This window comes from Coturnix japonica, chromosome 1, assembly GCF_054131305.1.
Source record: "Coturnix japonica strain WE chromosome 1, WE-NBRP24, whole genome shotgun sequence".
NCBI classification, from domain to species: domain Eukaryota; kingdom Metazoa; phylum Chordata; class Aves; order Galliformes; family Phasianidae; genus Coturnix; species Coturnix japonica.
The window spans coordinates 44,250,607-44,272,881 of NC_140663.1; the positions used below are offsets into that span (position 1 = coordinate 44,250,607).

Consider the following 22,275-nt stretch of genomic DNA (forward strand, 5'->3'; position numbering starts at 1 on the left):
AGAAACAGCAGTTTATTTTTTCTTTTTCGAAAATGGTTCTTAGGTTTACGACAGCTTGCATTAACTTAAATTGCTAGAGGTGATTTCAGCTGAAAACTGCTTCTTGTGAGCTGCTGTTGAAGAGGTAGGTTTTGTGCATTGTTTTGATTCTTGGGGAATCTTCCATCTAGAACAGTGTAGTCCTGATCATGAGTTGGCTCCATTTCACTGATTTTGCTGTGCTACATTTTAAGTAGACTTGCATATTGTATTTCCTGATCAAAGGCTTTTCATTCCCTTTATATAGTTTTTTGTGTTTTTGCAAATGTTTTATGGTTGCAGTGCATTTGGCCAGCACTGCATAAACTAGGAAGTGCAAATGCTGTTCTAGACTGATGATCTTATGCAAAGCCCATTGAGCACGACTGCAGCTTTCTTCCCCCTAGTGTGTTTCCATGACCTTCTCTTTGTCCGCTGCCTGTTGCCAGGCAGGATTCAGGCTGCTGCTTGCTGATTGGCTGGTGTTGAGCATATCCTGTGCTGCTCCTATGAGCGCACGATTATAGGCTGGTCCATTGCAGCTAAGCTAATCCTTTCTTTGTTGTTGTAGAGCTGCAATTTCTTTGTAGACTAATAATAATGAGGAATATATAGAAGGAAGTCAGGAGGAAGGCTTTCTGGTTGGCTGAAAGAGAAGCCCTTAGCATATTAATTACACTGGCACATTTTAGTTTTGCTGTGTATTACATATTTGGTAATGGGAAATATTTGCGGATTTATTATTGGAAGGAGGTGCCTAAGGGTGTGTTTTCTTTTAATCATGAAGTACGTACAACTTTCAATATTAAAGTGAAGTATTCTTACAGAGCAAATATTTATGGTATTTTGAGTTTCAAAATTGATTATTTTTCTGGAGAACTTTATTTAAAAACAAAAACAAACATGTGAAATCTACCAATCTATTTACAGAATTTAACCCTCACATTCTTAGATCTACATGCAGGACTCACTGCATACTGCACTGTACAAATGTCTTTTCTTGAAATAAAAGGTACCCCTTGATTGGTTTGTGCCCCTCATGAAAAAGTAACAAATGCGATGAGTAAAAACTGGGACTACCCAAATATATGAGATGTATAGCAGATATAGCTAAACTTTAAATTAGTCTTGGAGTTTAAAATGAAATGCATTAATTTTTATAACAGTGAGAGTTTTAAGTGTATTTGTACAAGCCTGAATTCATGTCACCTTTTCTGAAAGGCAACCACTTTACTACTTAGGAAGACTGGAAGGCAAGTATTTATAGGGTGATTGCGTATTGGCTCGCACGTACACAACCAAACCTGTCTGAACTGGTTACTGTTTATTTGTATCTTATTTTATTCAGCTCTCACATGAGATCTGTTCTTTGGCTGCAGTGTGCTCCCTTGTGGGTACGGCTGGAAACATTTTAAGTCTGGTCTGCAGTGATACATGATACTTAACCAGCATTTAGTTTTTATCTTTTAATCTCAGATGTGTTTATAGTTCTTTATCTTTCTTTGGTTGGAGAAGATTGAGATTGAGCTGAAATTATACATTGGTTACTCAAATAACTATCTGACAATGGAATTTTGTAAGATCATTTATTTATTTATTTATTTTGCAGGATCACTGTAGAGTTGTGTTACAGCTTAGTCTTTTGTTTTTATAATATCATTAGCTGTAAATAAACACTTTTTTTTTCTTTTTTCTTTTTTTTTAAATGTATTAGAAACTTAATCTTGTTTCCTTGGTTTTTTTGTTCTAAGAGAAAAGATGCATCTATATAAAAAGGTATTGTGATGTTTGAATTTAAACTGTTGCTGTTAGCAGATTTGAAAAGGAAGTGTAATTCATTATACTTTGTGTTATACGTATATATGTGAATGAAAGTTATTTTAGATAATTACGGGAACCATGAGGAATAGAAATAATATTTTGTTTTAAGTTGTGTTTTATGATTATACAAATGATACATTTATGAACTTGATTTTAAGTTCCGTGTGACAATTTTAATTAATTTTTAAAATAACATTTTTTCCCAGTAAGGTTGTAAATTTTGTGGTATGTGAAGTTTCTAAGATGTAAGTTCTGTGTAGTGCTTAGAAAATAAAGCATTGTATTTAGTGAAATCACATACTTCTCTCTCTTGATTTTGAGTGTGAGGCCCTATATCTTTGTAATAGATTAGCAGAAGGCTTACTAGTCAGATCACCTATCACAAGCCATAAGAAATGTTCAAGGTTAGCAATGCCTGGGCTTTATTCTCTTCTCTGAAATGGCTTTGTGTATCTGTAACAGCATGCATGTTGAAAAGTATTACACTCATAGAACTGTGAGTATGATGGTCAGTGTTCTGTTATGTGGCAGCCTGATGCATGCTTTTAAAGTGATGTGGAAAAAAACAAAAGAAACAAAAAAAAAAACTTATGTTCTTGACAAGGAAGGGCATTTGCTTTCAAAAATTTCATGGTTCTGAAGTACATGCTTTGAAGCATGCGTGCATCTAGAGTAGGTTTTTCTGTGCTTGTACTCACTGCAAGACTGTTAAATTAGTATGTCACTTGTATTCTCTTCTCGCGGAATATGAAGAAGTTGTATTAGCATGTAGACAGCCTTGAAAAGCTACTAACACCTTACCTGGCAATTTTGTGTGTGATAGGAAGTGGTTATGGGATTAGAGCATTTTCTAAGAACGAGTAAATTGATTTTTCAAATCAGTGTTGTGTTTTGCTCCCACTAGTGGCAATAAAAGTCATAGACAGTCATGTCCAGAAACTTGTTCAGACATGCAGAAATGCGTGTCTTGATGGTGTAGTTGTGAGTCTATAAGCAGCTGATAAAATCTTTGAAGATCTGCCAGATCTGTTGCCAAGGTGTGAATGCATCTGTTAATCCGGTAATTGAGCACTATCAGTTATAAAAATACAAGAATTCTGGATTGTCAAGAAAAAAAAAATTGTAATAACGTGGAAGGAAATCTCAATATTCATGAAAAATGAAAACAAATTGGAAGAAAAGTACAACTTATATCTCTTACTGCTTTGCCTGTGCTTTTTAACAAGTTATGGTAACCGAGGGTGATAGAAGCCATTGCTGGTATAGTACGATATGTTGTGGTTGTAAGATCTAGAATTTTATCTCGATAGTTGAACTTGTACCTTAGAGTATATACTCATCTTACATTTTAAAATATCCTGGTTTAGTAAGATAAAAATGCTAAATAATTTTCTTCATTAAAAAAACTGTTTGGATTAAATAAGGAGCTGTCTGATGGAAGACTACCAAAAAGACAGAAATAGAAGCCTAATGCACCTAGTAAAACGCACAGAGCTTGACAGCTCTGATCTACTGATGACAATTGTACAGCTATTTAATAGTTGTAGACAAGCCTGCTTGTAAGAGAGTGGATCCAAACTATGCCTGTAGTGCTGTAGAATGGTACCAAGGTGCAGTGGCCAAGAGTTATATACAGCAATGGGAGGTTCAGGATGGAAAAAAATTCTCCAAGAGGGATTAGTGCAGCACTGGAACAGGTTACTTTTTGGCCATTGCTCCTTGTGCTATTGCTACACACCACTGAGAAGAGCCTGATCTCATCCATTTGCCTCTCATGTCTCTAGATGTTTATAAACATTAATCAGATTCCCCCTGAATCTTCCTTTCTCTAGTCTGAGCAGACCCAGGTCACTCAGTCTTTTCTCATATGGGAGATGCTTTAGGCCTTTTATCATCTTTGTAGCCCTCTGCTGGTCTCTTTCTAGGAGATGCCTGTTTTTCTAGAACTGGTGCACACAGAATTGAACACAGCAGTCTAACTGCGACCTCACCAGGGCAAAGTAGGGGAGGAGAATCACCTCCATCGACCTTCTGGCCACACTCTTGTTAATGTACCCTCACGATACCAGTGGCCTTCTTGGCCACAAGAGCACAGTACTGGCTTATAGCCAGCCAGATTAATCAACTAATGCTAAAGCAATGTATAATATGTTAGTCTGAAGTAGAATAGATGTTAATACCTATCTCAACTGATGCAGCTTAATCTGAACCCAGCGCATAAGCAATGGATTATCAGAGGTGAAATGGTTGACTAGATGACCTTGAGAAGTCCCTTGTAAAAGAGCTACTTCATTCCAAATTCTTTCAGTATATTGAAACTCTTAATTATTTGATGTAGTGATTCTTTGTTGTTTATTCAGGTTGTGGTTGGTTGTTTTTGATTTAAATTTGTCTAACACTCTTGACATTACGTAGGTTTAGAAAGGTGAAATAATGATCAACTGATAGGGCAAGACAGTATCTGTTTTGGAAGAAGAGTGTGCTTGCTTTTACATTTGCCCAGTGCCCTTTCGAACTAAAAATTTAATCGTCTCTCTGCTGTAATGATACTCAGTTGACTAGTCTGTGTTACTAGATGTCATTAAAGTAATTGCATCATTTGAGTGATCTTTACATGCTTCTAATTGTTTAGCGTATGTGGAAATCTACACTTGATTTTCATGAGGAGAAACAAAATTTAATCATTCTGTCAGTTGTTTTGGATTTTGCAGATAGTTATATAACTAAGTAAATAGTAATGGTCTTCACAACTCTTATGAAAACTCCTTTTTTTTTTTTTTTTTTTTTTAAGGGTCAAGATGGATAGCACAGATGAGCCTCAGAAAAAAGTCTTCAAAGCACGAAAAACAATGAGAGCAAGTGATCGACAACAACTTGAGGCTGTCTATAAGGCCAAGGAAGATCTGCTGAAGACAGCCGAAGTTAAACTGTTAAATGGAAAGCATGAAAATGGAGATTCTGATTTAAATTCTCCTTTAAGCAATACAGATTGTACAGAGGACAAGAGGGAAGTTAATGGCCTAGTGGATTCTAATGAAATAAGTGAAATCAAAAGACCTGAAAGTAGGGCAGAAAGTATAGCCACTGACCTAGAACCTAAACCTCCCTCTCCAGAGAATGTTACTCGTGAACAGGATGCTGATATTGCATTAGTTTGTGAGGCTGAAAACAGAGTGCTTGGTAGCAATGAAGTTAACTTCCATGAAGAAAATAACATGAAAGATCATTTGGACCAAATAGTGAGTGACACTTTATCAGAAGGTGAAAATAAATCGAACTGTGATAATAGCTCTTCCTTTGAGGAGAAAGGAAAAACAAATGACTTAAGTATTATTTCTGATTCACCTGTTGAAGAGAAAAAGAAGGGTGGAGAAGTAATTCTTGAAGATTCTGCTGGGGAAGAGGCTGTCTCTAGCAGTATGGAAGCTGACCAGGAACCAAAAAATGAAAGAGGTTGCACTGCAGGTCTTTCAGATACCGTAGTTGAGAAGGCAGTAGATGAGTCAAGTGGAAGTGTCCTGGAGAATGCTGACGCTATGGAAGCAGATGAAATTATTCCAATTTTGGAAAAACTAGCTCCTGCTGAAGATGAGATGAGCTGTTTTTCTAAAAGTTCTCTGCTTCCGGTGGATGACACAGCCCCAGATTTAGAAGAGAAGATGGACAACTGTTTGGGTTCACCATCGAAGCAGGAAAGCAATGAAAGTCTGCCAAAAGAGGCTTTCTTAGTACTGTCTGATGAAGAGGATCCTTGTGATGAGAGGGAGCATGCTGAAGTGGTACTACCAAACAAGTCAGGTCTTCCAGGTAAGAGTTTTTAAAATTGGCAGTTTCGATACAAATCTGGGATTTTGTTCATTTATTGAAATGATATACGTTTGACATGTTTCTAAGTCAGTGTTTAAGAATTTCAGTCTTTTGGATATATACAGGGTGATTATGCAGGTGTTTCCACCTAACAATATCTTTGAAGTAATGGATTTTAGGAGCATGTGAAAATCATATCAGTGTCTTTCTAATTGAAGGTGATAAACCATATTTAGTGAAGTAATGAGCTTTTTAATTTTTACCAGTATTCTTCAGAATTGCTGGTGTGAGCGTTTGTTCTCACATCAGTATTGTGAGCAGGAAATGAAGAACTTGAAAGGCATTAAAATAATACTTTGTTGTAGATAAACTCTTAAAAGCAATGAGAGAAAGTCAAGCCAACACGTAACCAAAGATCAGTACTAATTCTTGCCATTTTTATCCTATTTTTCTTCCCTGTTAACTGTCCTAAGAAAAAAAAGAAAAAAGTGTTACATTGGGTTAGTGTCACACACACAAGCATTCAATAAATCAAACAGTATTCCAGTTCATACCTCCCTCTCTCTTTCTCTGTTTGTTTTTTTGTTTGGTTGGTTTTTGTTATATTGTCATTGCGCTCTGTTGTTAAAGAAAGCGATAGCTTCTAGGTGCATTGTTGTTAGTTTTTTATGAAACAATGACCACACTAAGCCAAATCTATTCATTCATGCTTGACTGAGTAGGATTTCAAGAGATTTATTCAGATCAAGCTGTCTTTGTTTTTGGGAAGTTTACACTTGTAGTTTCTTACTTCTGTTTTACTGATGTTTAATCTGGCTTTCACAAACTTGTAATAACTGTTTGGGTCTTAAGTAAATAACTGGAGACAGGGAGATGAGAATGTCTTTCTAGCCATGTTTCAGACTCTTCCTCCTTTTCTGCTGCTAACCTTTAAATTTATGCCAATTAAAAGGAGAAATAATGGGTTCCATAGTCTCTTTAGATAATTTTATTTGGATATTAAAATCCATATTATAACATATTATATATTATATAATAATATAATATATTATAAATCCTTCATGCATTTTTTTTCCTATTAAAATGTGTTAATAGGTAAATAAATAAAACAATATTGTGTTTTGTGCTGGAATCACTTAATAGATTTCTTTTGTGCAGGAGGAGTGATGAAATAATAGAATAGTTCTGGTTGGAAAATTCCTCGATAGGTTTCTAGTTAGAACTCATTCTCAAAGTAAGGTCAACTGTGAGATTGGATCAGGCTGCTCAGGACTTGACCCAGTTTGGTGAACCTCTCTCAGTAACCTCCTCTAGTAAGTTATTGCTGATCAGTGGCTGAGAGTCAAGAATGTTTGAACTTCTTATACTGCCCTGCCAGCAAAGGGTAGTTGAGGGGTCACAAGGAGCTGGGATGGGACAGAACCAGGACAGCTGAGCTAAACTGGCCAAAGGGATTTTCCATACAATATAACATCATGAGAAGAGACTTCATAAACTGTGAGGAGTTGATTGGAGCAGCTGCCATTGCTTGATGACTGGCTGGGCATTTGTTGGTGAGCAGTAAGCAGTTTAATTGTGCATCAGTTGTTTTGTTAATGAAAATACGACGGATAATAATATATTTTTTCCTCTTTCTGTTTTGCCTTAATAAATAGTTTTTTATCTCAACTACTTCGTGGTTTTTTTTCCCCTGGATCTCTTCTCTCCCTCATCCCACCATGAGGGGGGCGGAAGTGAATGAATGACTTTGTGTTACTTAGCTGCCTTCTGGGTAAACCACAGCACAGTGTTTCTGTGACTACAGCTTTGTGTGCTGTTGGCTTCCTTTGGTGTCTGGGCATGCTGCTATGTCACGTTTGGCTTGCTGCCTATGCAAATCCTCAAAGTAGTTGCTAAACCTGTGGGCCTCAGCCTTCATGTCAGGCAGAGCCATTGCAGGGGCTCTCCCTTCCCAAGTGCATGACTTAGTGAGTGTTGAATATCATAACATGTTTGTCAGCCTATTTTTCCAGCTTGTTTAGGTCATTATGGTTCCTTTGAAAATAGAGAATGCTTGATATAAGTAACTTTTAAAAGCGTATGAAAACAGTTGTACTTGACAATCTTGTAGGTCTTTTCTAACTTAGAACCTCTTGACTGTGCCTTTGCTTGGAATTTAGGCTGAGGAATGTGTCATGGTGATGTGGATTTTTTGAATACTGAAACTTCTACCTTGGAAATGTACTTAGGCACATAATCACTCCTTCAGTGTGTATGCAGCTCTGCCTAAGGAAGAGCAATGCTGATTTTCTGAGTATTAGGCAGTATTTGCGATATACGCTGTAAATTGAAGTGTAAATTACTTTGTTATGAGCTTGATATTACTGTTGGATCAAGACTGGGGTCTGACCGGCAATATTGTATTACTCTGGAAGATTTCTGTGCATAAAAATTTATGTGCAGAGGGTGATGCTATTTTTAGTTTTGTGTCTTAGGAAAATATGGAATAGGAAACATTAAAATCAATATAAATCTTTTCAGTTTGTGTAATCAAGAGTGAAATAATGTTCACGTAACAGACCATTTTGAGAAGTAAATACATAGAAAGCACACTGAATGCATTTAAGATACCATCAGTGTTCTTGCAATATCAATATGAGCTAGAGGTCCTTAAGCAGTTCCATAAGGTCTCACACAAAAAAAGTTGTAGTATCTGCAGCAGATGAGGATCTGAGGTGGTGATTGCTGGAGATCAGTTGAGAACTGTTGAGTTGACACAGTGCTCTGTGTGATAGAAAGCAGATAAATATCAGCAGACTTGCCTAATTCCTTTTTAAATTGGGTTTGTATCTTGCTGCCTTTAGTGATGCATGTTTGCACAAATTTGCAGGTGTTGTTACAAATTTTGTATGGCTGTCAGATTTTTGTTTGCATTGTAGGAAAAAAAAAAATTCACATTTTATTTGCTTGATTCAAGACTACATGGCGTATGTTAGCCAAACTCTTCATATAGTGATAGTACAGTCTGGGCTAGAAGGGACTTTGAAAGAACATCAGGCTCTACTTTTTGTGGGAAATGAAAGCCTAGATGAGATAGTCTGGTCCAGTTGCATCTCAGAAGCCTCCAGAGATGAGAATTCTACTGTATATTGGTGATGCTGTGCCAGTGATGAATCTCATTTAAAAAAAAAAAAAAACAAAAAACAAAAAAAAAAACAAAACACAAATAATTCTTAAACCTAGTCAGAACTTCTCCCAAAACAACTCGTACCCATCTCCCTGTGTCTTCTTTATGTGGTTGCTTGTGAAGAATGAGCTGCCTTTCCCTTTAGGTTACTAGGATACTGTGACAAGGTCCTCTCATAGCATTCTCTTTTCTAGAGTGAAAAGATCTAAAACATCAAGCCTTTCCTGACATGGCAGGTTTTGCAGCTCTTTGATCATTTTTGTGGCCTTTGGACCCTTTCCAATCTGTCCGCATCTTTTTTGAATTGTTGAGGCCAGAACTGGAGATGGACTTCCACATGCAGCCTGACAAATGCTGACTAGAGTGGGCAGACAATATTTCCATCTGTATTAGTAATACTTCTGTGGATACAGCCCAGTATCTGTCTTCCTCCCCTCATGGCTTCAGCAGTGCACTACTGACTCACATTCCACTTGCTCAACAAGTCCCTTTCAGGAAGGCTACTCCACAGTGTCATGGTTTTGTAATTTTGTAATTTTGCTATCAGTATTCCACATCATAACATCATGTAAAGTATGGATACTTCTATTGAATGTACAGTCCACAGAAGAAGACTACATATCCCAGAGAACAACAGGGGTAATGATAAGTCACGGGATCAGGACGCTATATAATCTTGTTCCCAGGCTGGAGTGCCCTCCTTCTTCTCTCGAACTTCTCGGAGAGTGGGAAGCGTTCCAGCCGTGTCGCCTAGAGTTCACAGTAGGCCTCTCGGTTTTTGGGGACTCTCTCTCTGTGTTTTGTTCGATTTGTTAGCCTCAATTATATTATATTATGTTATCTTGTATTTTGATATCATATTTAGTAAAATAAGTTTTTCCTCCTTAGATTGCCGCTGTTTTTATCCCATTCCCCTTTTCCTCCTCCTTTCCGGGCCCCGGGGAGGGGGACCCACGGGGTGGCTTCCCCTGTCACGGGCATAGGTAAATCTAAGTAACCCGTGACAGATTTTTTTTGGTGGAGAATGCGGGCATAGAGCTTTTTAGCTTTTAGAATGACTCTCTCTTTGCTCTTAAAGAGCTTCGTTAGCTTCGTTACGGGAGTGTTATCTTTTGCTCACTGGAAACATGACCTTGAAATACCAGACAAATTGTCAACATTAAGGGCAGCTGCACATTCTCAGCATTGCTATCTAACTTTTGTATAGAAAACAAAGTGATTTCTTTCTCCCTTAGAGCAAAGCTAGTTAGCTCTGACTTTTACAGAGCCTGCCAGCTATGAATCCACTCTTCATCCCAGTTGCTCTGTTTAAGGGATTGAAAGCAACTATGATCTTCTCAAAGTATTGGTCAACTATTAACACCATAATTTGGTGTTGTGGAATTGTGCAGGTATATGGCCTAATAAGGTGGATACTGATGGAGACACCTGCCTGGTACTTATATGAGATGTGGTATGGTCCGAATTTTGGCATCTACACCCCAGATGGAATTGTGAATCTTAGAAATACTTGCATCCCAGACGGAATAGGCAATTTTACAAACACCACCATGTTTAATCCATTATACAGGCTAAAAAAACCTGCTTTTTTTAGGTTGTACTCTCAGATTTCCACACACCTTTCAATAACTGAGATAGGGTTCATACTTGTATCCATGTTATCACTATTAATGAATGTATATGTATTCCTATACATTCGTTCTATGCAGAAGTCTCCTCCAGAACCAGAGAATGATGACTGGCAGGGAATATGAAAAGGTTTAGGAAAAGTCTTAGAAGCATGGGGACCCGCAGTGTCATGGGATTTCACTCTTGAACACCTAAGGGACCCTGAGAAATTGAGTATTTGGGTCAGAGATCTAAGGAGGTAAACCTTATGTGGGGCTTGGCTTATGCATACCGTGCTTTGTATTATACTATTCTGGAGAGAGAGAGTTTCCAATCTGAGATTCAAGCCCAAGTTAACTCTGATCAGTCACAGGAGGCATCAGTAGCAATATCAGTTGCCCCTGTGGAAGGCAAGAAATGGAAACGGGTGTCCATGCGTCTAGAACGAAAAGAAGGAGAGGGGGGGGGGGGGGGGGCAGCAGAAGACCCAGGTGCCGGGCATGGAGCAGTACCAAAAAAAGCAAAGGGAAAAACCAAGAGGCATGAAGAAGAGACTGATGATGAGGAGGAAATCACTTATCGTCGACTTCTGAAGCTGACTGAAATCCAAGGCTCAAGAAAGGAGTTTACACAGCGTCAAGATGAAGGTATCCTTGCTCGGTTGCTTCGCTGCTGGGACAACGGGGCCAACAGTTTGTCTCTAGATGGTAATGAAGCTCGCCAACTAGGAAGCATTGCCCAAGATGCAGGTGTCGACAGAGGGATTAGCAGATGTTCGGATGGAGCTGCCACTCTCTGGTTGCGGCTGTTAGAAGCCGTGAGAGAAAGGTACCCCTATAAGGATGCTTTGAAGCCTAAATTTGATAGTTGGAATACCGTCCAAAAAGGTATCCAGTACCTGAGGGAATTGGCCATGGCGAAAATGTTGTACAACCCTGATCCAAGCGAACATGATCCTGAGAGAGTGAGGGCCGATCCTGACATGTGGCAGAAAATCACAAGTACAGCACCAGAGAGAATTGCACAGTCATTGGTAACAGCATCTAGAGGATTCGAGGACAGATGGCCCCGAGTTGTTGAGCTGATTATAATGCTTCAAACCGTTGATCAGCAGCTCCCCCAACTGCATGCCGCAGTTTCTGCCATCTCACGGCTAGAAGACCGACTAGATGAAATGTGCAAGAAATTGTTTCCATCAACTAATCGTAATGATCCCGTAATAGTATCAGAAACAACTGATGAAGGTCAATCCTCGTACGGGCCACCAGGTCTAATGAAGGATCTGATCAAAGTATTCCAGTCCTACTCCTCACCTGTATCATCAGAAGTCTCAGCTGTTAAACGCACACGCTTCCCAGCTCGAGCAAGGAACAACAGTACAATTGCACCATGTGTTTCCATGTGGCGCTACCTATGTGACGGTGGAGAAGACATGAGGAAGTGGCATGATCAGCCTACTTCTGCACTACGAGCACGGGTGAAAGAACTACTAGACATACCAACCACCAGTGGATTTGCTCCAGTCATCACAGGTAACCAATAGAGGGGCCCTGCCCTCAGTCAGGGGAGGGAAAGGCATAATAGAGTTTATTGGACTGTGTGGATTCGGTAGCCTGGCACATCAGAACCACAGGAATATAAGGCACTGGTGGATACCGGTGCACAGTGCACCCTAATGCCCTCCAGTCATGAAGGGACAGAATCAATCCATATTTCTGGAATGACTGGGGGCTCTCAAGAATTGACTGTGCTGGAGGCTGAAATAAGCCTCACTGGCAAAGACTGGCAAAAACATCCTATTGTGACTGGCCCAGGGGCTCCATGTATACTGGGTATTGATTACCTCAGAAGGGGGCATTTCAAGGATCCTAAGGGGTATTGATGGGCCTTTGGGATAGCTGCTGTAGATATGGACAACATTAAGCAGCTGTCTGTTTTGCTTGGCCTGTCAGAGGACCCATCTGTTGTGGGGCTGCTACGAGTAAAAGAGCAGCAGGTACCGATTGCTACAAAGACAGTGCACAGACGGCAGTATCGCACCAACAGGGATTCCTTGCTCCCCATTCATGATTTGATTCACCAGTTGGAGAATCAGGGAGTGATCAATAAAACTCACTCACCTTTTAACAGTCCCATATGGCCAGTGCGTAAAGCCAGTGGAGAATGGAGGCTGACAGTAGACTACCGTGGCCTGAATGAGGTCACACCCCCATTGAGCGCTGCTGTGCCGGACATGTTGGAACTCCAGTACGAGCTGGAGTCAAAAGCAGCCAAATGGTATGCCACCACTGACATTGCCAATGCCTTCTTCTCTATTCCTTTGGCTGCAGAATGTAAGCCACAGTTTGCCTTCACCTGGAGGGGCATTCAGTATACTTGGAACCGTTTGCCCCAGGGGTGGAAGCACAGCCCAACCATTTGCCATGGGTTGGTCCAAACTGTACTGGAACAGGGTGGGGCTCCTGAACACCTGCAGTACATTGATGACATTGTTGTGTGGGGCGATACAGCAGAAGAGGTTTTCACAAAAGGAGAGCAGATAATCCAAATTCTTCTACAAGCCGGCTTTGCTATTAAGCGAAGCAAAGTAAAAGGACCTGCCCAGGAAATTCAGTTCTTAGGTATAAAGTGGCAGGATGGACATCGTCACATCCCAACAGATGTGATCGATAAAATCACTGCCATGTCTCCACCAACTAGCAAGAAAGACACAATCTTTCCTAGGTGCAGTGGGCTTTTGGAGGATGCACATTCCAAACTACAGCCTCATTGTAAGCCCCCTTTATCAGGTGACGCGGAAGAATGATTTTGCATGGGGCCCTGAGCAGCAGCAGGCTTTTGAACAGATTAAACAAGAGATAGCCCGTGCTGTAGCCCTGGGGCCAGTACAGACTGGACAGGATGTAAAGAACATCTTCTATACTGCTGCTGGAGAGAAAGGCCCCACTTGGAGTTTGTGGCAAAGAGCCTCAGGAGGGACCCGAGGCCAACCCCTGGGATTCTGGAGTCGATCATATAAGAGGTCTGAAGAGTGCTACACTCCAACTGAGAAGGAGATCTTAGCCGCGTATGAGGGGGTTCGGGCTGCTTCCAAAGTAGTTGGGACTGAAACACAGCTCCTTTTGGCACCTCGACTGCCAGTGCTGAACTGGATGTTCAAAGGACAGGTTCCCTCCACCCATCATGCTACCGATGTCACCTGGAGCAAGTGGATTATGCTGATTACACAACGAGCGCGAATGGGAAACCTCAATCGTCCAGGAATCCTAGAGGTAATCATGGACTGGCCTGAAGATAAAAAGTTTGGAACATCACCAGCAGAAGAGGTATCACGTGCTAAAGAGGCCCCACCATACAACGAATTACCAGAAAATGAAAAGAAATATGCCCTATTCACTGACGGATCATGTCGCATTGTAGGGAAGCATCGCAAATGGAAAGCTGCTGTGTGGAGCCTCACACAACAGGTTGCAGAGGCCACTGAAGGTAAGGGAGAATCAAGTCAGTTTGCAGAGGTAAAAGCTGTCCAGCTGGCCTTAGATGTTGCTGAACGGGAGAGGTGGCCAATGCTGTATCTTTATACTGACTCATGGATGGTGGCAAATGCCTTATGGGGGTGGTTACAGCGGTGGGAACAAAATAACTGGCAACGGAGGGGTAAATCTGTCTGGGCCACTGAACTATGGGAGGACATTGCTGCCCGAACAAAGAATATGGTTGTAAAGGTGCGTCACGTGGATGCACATGTGCCCAAGAGTCGGGCTACTGAAGAACAACAAAACAACCATCAGGTAGATAAAGCTGCCAGAATTGAGGTGGCTCAAATCGACTTGGACTGGCAGAATAAGGGCGAATCATTTCTAGCTCGATGGGCTCATGAGACCTCAGGTCATCAAGGAAGAGACGCGACATATAAGTGGGCCAGAAACCGAGGGGTGGACTTAACCATGGACGCTATTGCGCAGATTATTCATGATTGTGAAACATGTGCCATAATTAAACAAGCCAAAAGGATGAAACCTCTCTGGGAGGAAGGGCGATGGCAAAAGTATAAATATGGGGAGGCGTGGCAGGTTGATTATATCACCTTGCCATGATCTCGCAGTGGTAAGTGTTATGTACTCACCATGGTAGAGGCAACCACTGGGTGGCTTGAAACATACGCAGTACCCCATGCTACTGCTCGAAACACCATATTAGGTCTTGAGAAACAAGTCCTATGGCGACATGGCACCCCAGAAAGAATTGAATCTGATAATGGGACACATTTCAAAAATTCTCTTATAAATTCTTGGGCAAAAGATCATGGCATTGAGTGGATTTATCATATTCCCTACCATGCACCAGCTTCTGGTAAAATTGAACGATATAATGGGTTGTTGAAAACTATGTTGAAAGTAACGGTTGGTGGAACATTTAAGCACTGGGAGAAGAATCTGGCAGAAGCCACTTGGTTGGTCAATACTAGAGGATCTGTCAGTTGTGATGGTCCTAGTCAATCTAGCCCCCTACACACTATAGAAGGAGATAAGGTCCCTGTTGTACATGTAAAGAACATGTTGGGAAAAGCTGTTTCGGTCCTTCCAGCTTCTGGAAAGGGCAAACCTATCCGTGGAACTGTCTTTGTCCAGGGACCTGGGTGCACTTGGTGGGTAATGCAGAAGGATGGGGATGTTCAGTGTGTACCACAAGGGAATTTGATGCTGGGGGAGTGCAGTCAATAATTTTATGTATCTATATATATATATGTTTGCATGTGTAGTGTATTTTAGTTATTATATTTGTACATTTAGTTATGTTACATGCAATTCTACTATTTAGCTATCATAGTTAAAAAAATGTGTATATATATGTATATATATTAACCATGATGTAATAATGTAGAATAAGGGGTGGAATGTCATGGTTTTGTAATTTTGCTATCAGTATTCCACATCATAACATCATGTAAAGTATGGATACTTCTATTGAATGTGCAGTTCACAGAAGAAGACTACATATCCCAGAGAACAACAGGGGTAATGATAAGTCACAAGACCAGGACACTATATAATCTTGTTCCCAGGCTGGAGTGCCCTCCTTCTTTCGAACTTCTCGGAGAGTGGGAAGTGTTCCAGCCGTGTCGCCTAGAGTTCACAGTAGGCCTCTCGGTTTTTGGGGACTCTCTCTCTGTGTTTCATTCAATTTGTTAGCCTCAAATATATTATATTGTGTTATCTTGTATTTCGACATCATATTTAGTAAAATAAGTTTTTCCTCCTTAGATTGCCGCTGTTTTTATCCCATTCCCCTTTTCCCCCTCCTTTCCGGGCCCCAGGGGGGGAGGGGGGGACCCATGGGGTGGCTTCCCCTGTCATGGGCATAGGTAAATCTAAGTAACCCGTGACACACAGTCATACACATTCTAGTCTGTAGTGGACTCTTGGTGAACTTCCATGACGACCTGTTTTAACCTGTTATTTCCTGATAAATATGAAAAGTGCTGTTCTGCAAGTGTATCATACTAGTAGGAGCATGTAGCATTTGGTAATTAGAATATCTTGTAAAACATTATTTCCTTTGTGTAGAAACTTTTAGGTAGGATTTCATCAGGGATTACCACTCCATACAAGAGGTAGATTTTTGAGTTTTCTTGTGGTTATTGTCTGGGTACACCAGTTACAGCCAATCTGTAAGGAGAACATTGTGGTTAGAGGATTATGGCTTAGAGTAGTTCTGTGCAGTGAAGACTATTTGCAAATAAGATTTGCCTAAGCTTAAACTTACTCATTATTTCTGTTTAGGCACATATTGGCAGAACTGACATCCAAACATGCATTCAGTCAGCTACTGCAGGGACCTGAATGCTTGAAGTTGTAGGAGTTCTTAAAAGGTATTTTCAGCTGTTCAGTGACAGGAAATCATGTAGTCAGAAAAAAACAAACAAACAAAAAAAAACAACAAAACAAAAAAAAACAAACAAAGCTGTAGTATTCAGTTCCACAGGAAATAAAATTGGTTATTAAGACAGCTGTGGTAAATATAGTGTTAACATAGTTATATTATCAAATTATTTTTTTTTCTTAAGATTTGCATTCATTACTTCTACTTGTAAGGATGATGAATTTGCAGCTTAACAGCAAAAAATAAACTGTGATCCATTTTTAAAATTATCCATATGATGATTCATAACTCTCAGAGTTTAACCGGGATTGTGTTTAAACCACTTGTGTATAGAGGGAGTGATGGGAATTTGTGAGCAGTGAGCTTCTTCAGCCTTGAAGTAGCTTTGTAAAACAAAAAAAGCCCCCAACAAATCAAAAACAAGCAATAAAGACCTACACATATAAAAAATAATAATAATTCAGCTTTGAAACTAGGATGCTGCTAAAAGCATCCCATACATGTGAACCTTTCAATTAAATATCTGGGGTTTTTTTTTTTGGTTGAACATTAAAATCTGCATCTTACAGAAGAAGTACTCTTGAACTTTGAGATTCTCCTTTAGATTCTTCCATGAATGGCTCTTGTCTCACGGGTAGCAATTATGTGCATGAAATTTATCTATAGATCTTTAAAAAGCAAGTGGTATAGCTGCCATGACGCTTTGTTACCTTGAAAGTAACCTTTTGTAAGTACTTGAAAGTAACCAATCCCTTTGGCGGATTTGTTATGTAACTATTTCAAACCATTCAAAGAGTGTTCGCTGTGCAAGCAGGATTTAGTGTTAAGAGACTATCAGTATTATCTTTGCAGCCGCAACTTCCTCTAAAAATGCCTACGTAAACTGTGCTGTGGTAACTAAATGAAAATAGAAATTGAAGAAGTGTAGCAATCAGGCGTCGTATAACAGAGTTGACTTGTTTTGTTATATTCTGGATCTATTTTAATGTAGTGCTAATAGTCAATGTAACAATGGCTTTATGTTGTATCTGACAAGCATAGAAGGCAGCAATACAGCCTGTATGAAACAGTGAAAGAAGTCATGGAACATGAAGTAAAAGTTGATGGAAATTTCTCCCTTTCTGCAGCTTTTAGAAAGTACTTCCTTGCAAGCTGTATGAATTTGCAGTGTGGTTGGTGTTTTTTTGTTTGCTCATTGTTTAAAGAACTTTCTGAAATGTAGGTTTTAAGTGGATGTTGGAAGGGACCTTAAAGATCCTCTAGTTCCAACGCCCTTGTCATAAGTGAGGTAGATGTCTGGGTTTAGATTAGGATGATTTCTTTTAGTAACAAACATTAAAATTAATACTAAGAAAAAAGGATCTTAATTTATCCTGCCATAAATACTGTGGTTGAATTTGCCAGACGTAAACAAACATGTTAGTAATTTCCTACTGAACTTTTATATTTTTTTCCCTTGAAGTAGCTTTCAGACCTGACTTTCAGGCATTGTGTTGGTTTGAAAGCTAAGAAAATCCGGAAGTGGATCTATGTTGTACGGTAGTTCAGACCTTTTTCTCTGAAGGTATCTTCTGTTTTTATCATCTCCACATACTTCCCCTCTCTCACATTTCTTTCTCTTCCCTGTTTTGTAAGCATCCTAGGCTCACAAGTCAAAACAGGACTGTGTGTAACCTTCTGTAAGTCAACATTAGTAACACTTTTTTTGTGTGTTTTTGTAGAAGAGGTGAGAAGAAGTGAGGAAGAGGACAAAGAAAGAGAAGTGGTACACAAAGAAGAAAAACACACAGAGAGAGGTATGTAATGTGAACACTATTATTCTTCGCTGATGACACATATTAGAAAAACAGAATCATTGAGGTGTCAAGGATAGGTGAAGAAAAGGTTTCTCATTAGGATCTGAGCCAAAAGACATCAGAGACTTTTTCTACTGTATTATTTGCTACCCTGACAGCAGAAGGGGGCATATTTTCTCTAGTTAACATTATGTTTCTAATATACTGGTAGAAAGCCCTTACTGCGTACTGTTCATGTCCTTTACTAGATTGAGCTGAAGGTGGATTTTAACTTTCTTAACCCCATCCCTGCACTCTTCCTGATTTTAGGATCACCTGTCCATAGCAGATGGGAATCTGTTCCCTGCAGGTAGGGAGTCATCCACAGTTACTGCTCTTGATTTCTGTATCATGCTGCTGAATGGCTCAGGATCAGATAGTTCAGGCATTTCCCTGGGCAGTTTCCAGCAATCTGAAATGTCAGAAGATCCAAATCTTTAGTTATCTTGTGCACCTGCAGGCATAATGGGAGCCACACTCCTGGTGCTTCATACCTTTGTCATTGTTGGAGTTTCCATTTTGCAACAGAACAAGCTCTGGCTATGTCCTCTGTTACAGCTGGAGATTCTGGTTCTTGAAGCTGCAGGATCTTACAGTTCATCCAGTCACTCTGTCTAATTATCTCTGATGTTATTCCATCTCCTGCACTCCTCCCATAGTTTCTTTCCTTGGTGATGAGACTGTCCCACTAGTTTGTAATTCCTGTAGCCAGGAAGTTCATCTCTCTCTGCCAGGACTTCATACAGAAAGGGAGGCCCCAGATGGTCCAGGTGGCTGGAGACTTGCAAAGCCAAACCCTCACCCAGGAGAGCTCTGTTTGCATGAGGGCTTGGACGTGGCAAGGGGAACTGTTCCAGTGGCTGTTGGAAATGATGTCACGTGGTCAGTCATCACTGTTGAGAGTGGTGACCATGACCGTCTTCTGTGCACCCTACTTTGCTAAGTTCTGTGGCTGTTGTTAGCTGTGCCTTGGTAGCTGTGCTTTAGGCTTTAAGCTTCTTGCCAGTACGTGCTGAGAAGATCTTTTAGTGTGCATAAGATGTTAACTGGAGCATAAGTGCTGCAGTAAGATTAAATGTAGCCTCTGCTTTGGAACAAATTATTGAACATGCCCTGATAAATAAATAAATACTTCTTGTATGTTACAAGCTAATTGTTTAATTTTCTAGTGGTTACATTTCTTCTCAAATGAGACTGGGAGTAGGCAAACACTGTACAGAAAATCATAGTAGACTTGTCTTCAATAGTCTGTGGATAGTTTTCTAACTTTGCAGTTTTAAATTTGTTTACTTTCTACGGGCTTTTTCTGATGGATGGAAGAAAGCTTGAGCTGTATCAGTTCTTGATTCATTTGTTACCATTCACTGTCATTCTGAAAAAATAAAAAATCATACCTTAGACATTTACACTGTTCACAAATATTCAGCATTCTGCAGTGTTTGTATGGAGTCCTGTAGTGTTTGTATTCACATAAGATGTGAATACCTATGCTCTCTCTCTTTCTCTTTTTTTTTTTTTTTTTTTTTTTTTTTTTTTTTTTTGTTTGTTTGTTTAAATAAAGATTGTCAGTGAGAGTTTTAAAATTGCCTTTTAATATTTTTAGTATACTGGTCTTTTTAATGCAGCTCTCAAAATGGAAATCCATCAGAAATTTGACCATCAGAAAATTAGAAAATAAATAAATAATCTCTAAAGTTAAAAATATGACTCACACAGTGTATGTAATATAATTAAAGAAAAATAGAAAGTCACTATTTGTTGTGCTTTTCCAGTCTCCATTATCTACTAATCCTGTCTTTCTGACTCATCCTCAAATGTGAAGCTTATGGTCTTTGATGTTTGGATGGTCAAAAACACACAGAATGGTCTGTAACTTTCTTTACTTCCCTTTATTTATGTACATCATTCTGCATCCATATCACTGGAGCATATGGTGCAAGGAGCTGGAGGAATGAGTGAGGTCTCTTTTGCTCTTGTGTGCTTCATCACTGTAATGAAATAACCTTCATAGTATAGTTCTGTTTTGAGCCTCTTCTTTCATCAGGCTTTTAATTTCCTTCTTGCTCAAATAGTAAGAAAAAAGGTCTGATTGCTTTCTTATTCAGAGGTTGGAGGTACAAGTTAAGAATTCATTACAGACAGAAAATAATTCTGTGCTTGCAAAGACGGAGTGAAATAGAAGTTTCAATTGGTTAATAGGTTACTGGGGAAAAATTACTTTTTTCAGAAGAGGGTTTTATTTTGTTTCTCAGAAGCCAAGTTATGTTGCAGAATGGTGCTGGTAGAAAGAGGAGGAAATGCAGGCAGGCAAGAAGGGAATGGCTGTACTGGTGTGGTCTTGCGTTTGAGGTAGTGGTTTGGTGAATCACAGAGCAGAGTTCATGACAGCAGTGTATGGACACAAAGGGACCGTTCTTCTCTTCTGATGTTGTCAAGTACATTGTTTTTTCTGAAGGCATTCTTAGTGTTTTAGAATGAAAAATGCTTAGACAGGTAAAAAAGAAGAAACTTCGCAATAATCATGGTATTCTGCAGGTATCTGTTTGGAGTTGGTTCTTCTGATTGTCCTTTTTATTTTGCTTTGATTTGGTTTCTGTTTGTTTTTAAGATTTGTCATCAGCAGTTGTATCTAATTGTTTCAGGTGAAGTGTCAAAAAGAAAGCGTTCAAAATCTGAGGACATGGACAGTGTACATTCTAAACGGCGTCGCTGTGTTGGAGAATTAGATTATGAAGCAGAACTCCAAGTGAAAATTACAGCCAGAAGAGATGTTGGCCAAAAGTTAGAAAAGGTAGAGTGGAAATGAAGAACGAAGATGGCAAAACTGTATCTCATATCTTTATTTACTCCTGCCATTTTACCTGTCTTCTCCCGCACACTCGCTCCTCACATACATGCATGTTTCTCTAATGGTTTTGGTTTAAAATTATACATAATTAAAATAACAACAGAGGGTCAATTTACAAAGTCCTTGGTAGCCTTACGTAGACCAAATGCCATTTGGAAACCATGCCACAAGAACTATATTTGAAATGTGGTCAGCATTTAAATTCTTAAGTGAAATGTGACTAGATGGAGAATAGAAGAATCTCTGTGAAAGTGGCATTTTAGTGTGATAATTGTTTATATGTGGTCTGCTTTTTGTACCCAGCTTTAAAGAAAATCTCTCAGAATAATGAGTGTTATCAAACAGTGTTTTGCAGATTTTTGTAGAGCTACTAGTTGTCTGGGTGGTGCATGTTGTAACTTTAGTGTAGCATTCAGACAGACGCTTTTATTGCTTTTTTTTTAATTTTATTTTTTGTTTTTTTAATGGAGATTTTTACTTTGCAATAGTAAGATTTTGGCACAGAAAGGGAAAAGATAAACGCAGTAAGTAGATGGCAGAAATTAGTCTCCTCTTTTGCCATTTTTATCTTCTGCAACTGAAGCAACCACAGGGCATTTCTGGCACAGGGCATTTAGGGGAAAGTATGTATAAAAAATTAAAGTTTCATTAAACATCTTTAGTTTTTGTCCTTCAAATGTCATTGTCCCTAGCAAGAGTAGAAAAGAAAGGAAAAATTTAACGTGTGTAAACCCAACACTATGAGAGTATCTTCTGTTAAGTTTCTTATTATCAATTATAAACCTGTATATATTTATCATACTGCAGTGAAAGTAACTTCTTGAGTTAATGGCAGAAAGGGATATATATGTTTGCAAAAACAGACGTAAAAACCTTGCTTAGCAATGCAACCACATTCTTATTGTTGACTATGATAATTTTATTTGATTGACAAAGCACAACTATTGTCATTCTTTTGTGGCAAAATTCTTTCTGAGTTGAGAATATTTTTGTAGACAATTTCCCAAATTTTAGGATTAATGTTTTTTTTCCTTTTTTTCCCCTGCCCTAATTTAAATAACAATTTGGCAGGTTATCCAGAGGGTGTTAGAAGAAAAACTTGCTGCTTTACAGTGTGCTGTATTTGACAAGACTCTGGCAGACTTGAAAATGCGAATAGAGAAAGTAGAATGTAACAAGAGGCATAAAACTGTGCTTACTGAACTACAGGTGAGTGTGCATTTATTAATAAGTTTCGTGTCATTGTTGTTAGGGAAGGCAGTTTGATTCAACAGCGGGAAGAGAAAAAA

The 22,275-nt window shown here is 39.3% G+C and overlaps 1 protein-coding gene across 20 annotated transcripts in view; it reads left to right on the forward strand.

Moving 5' to 3' along the window:
* The window catches only part of ATF7IP (activating transcription factor 7 interacting protein), a 93,037-nt gene that overhangs the window by 34,879 nt on the left and 35,883 nt on the right, over window positions 1-22,275 (forward strand). For 14 of the 20 annotated variants that reach the window (XM_085539142.1, XM_015861874.3, XM_085539161.1 and 11 more), the window contains 4 exons: window positions 4,631-5,646; window positions 18,025-18,099; window positions 20,781-20,929; window positions 22,058-22,195. In XM_085539142.1, coding sequence (XP_085395268.1) covers window positions 4,638-5,646; window positions 18,025-18,099; window positions 20,781-20,929; window positions 22,058-22,195 — 1,371 coding nt within the window. In that variant the 5' untranslated portion in view covers window positions 4,631-4,637. Of the gene's footprint in view, window positions 1-43; window positions 125-1,774; window positions 1,795-4,630; window positions 5,647-18,024; window positions 18,100-20,780; window positions 20,930-22,057; window positions 22,196-22,275 lie in introns of those variants that run through there. The other 6 variants (XM_085539175.1, XM_085539186.1, XM_085539183.1 and 3 more) reach the window with 3 other exon arrangements.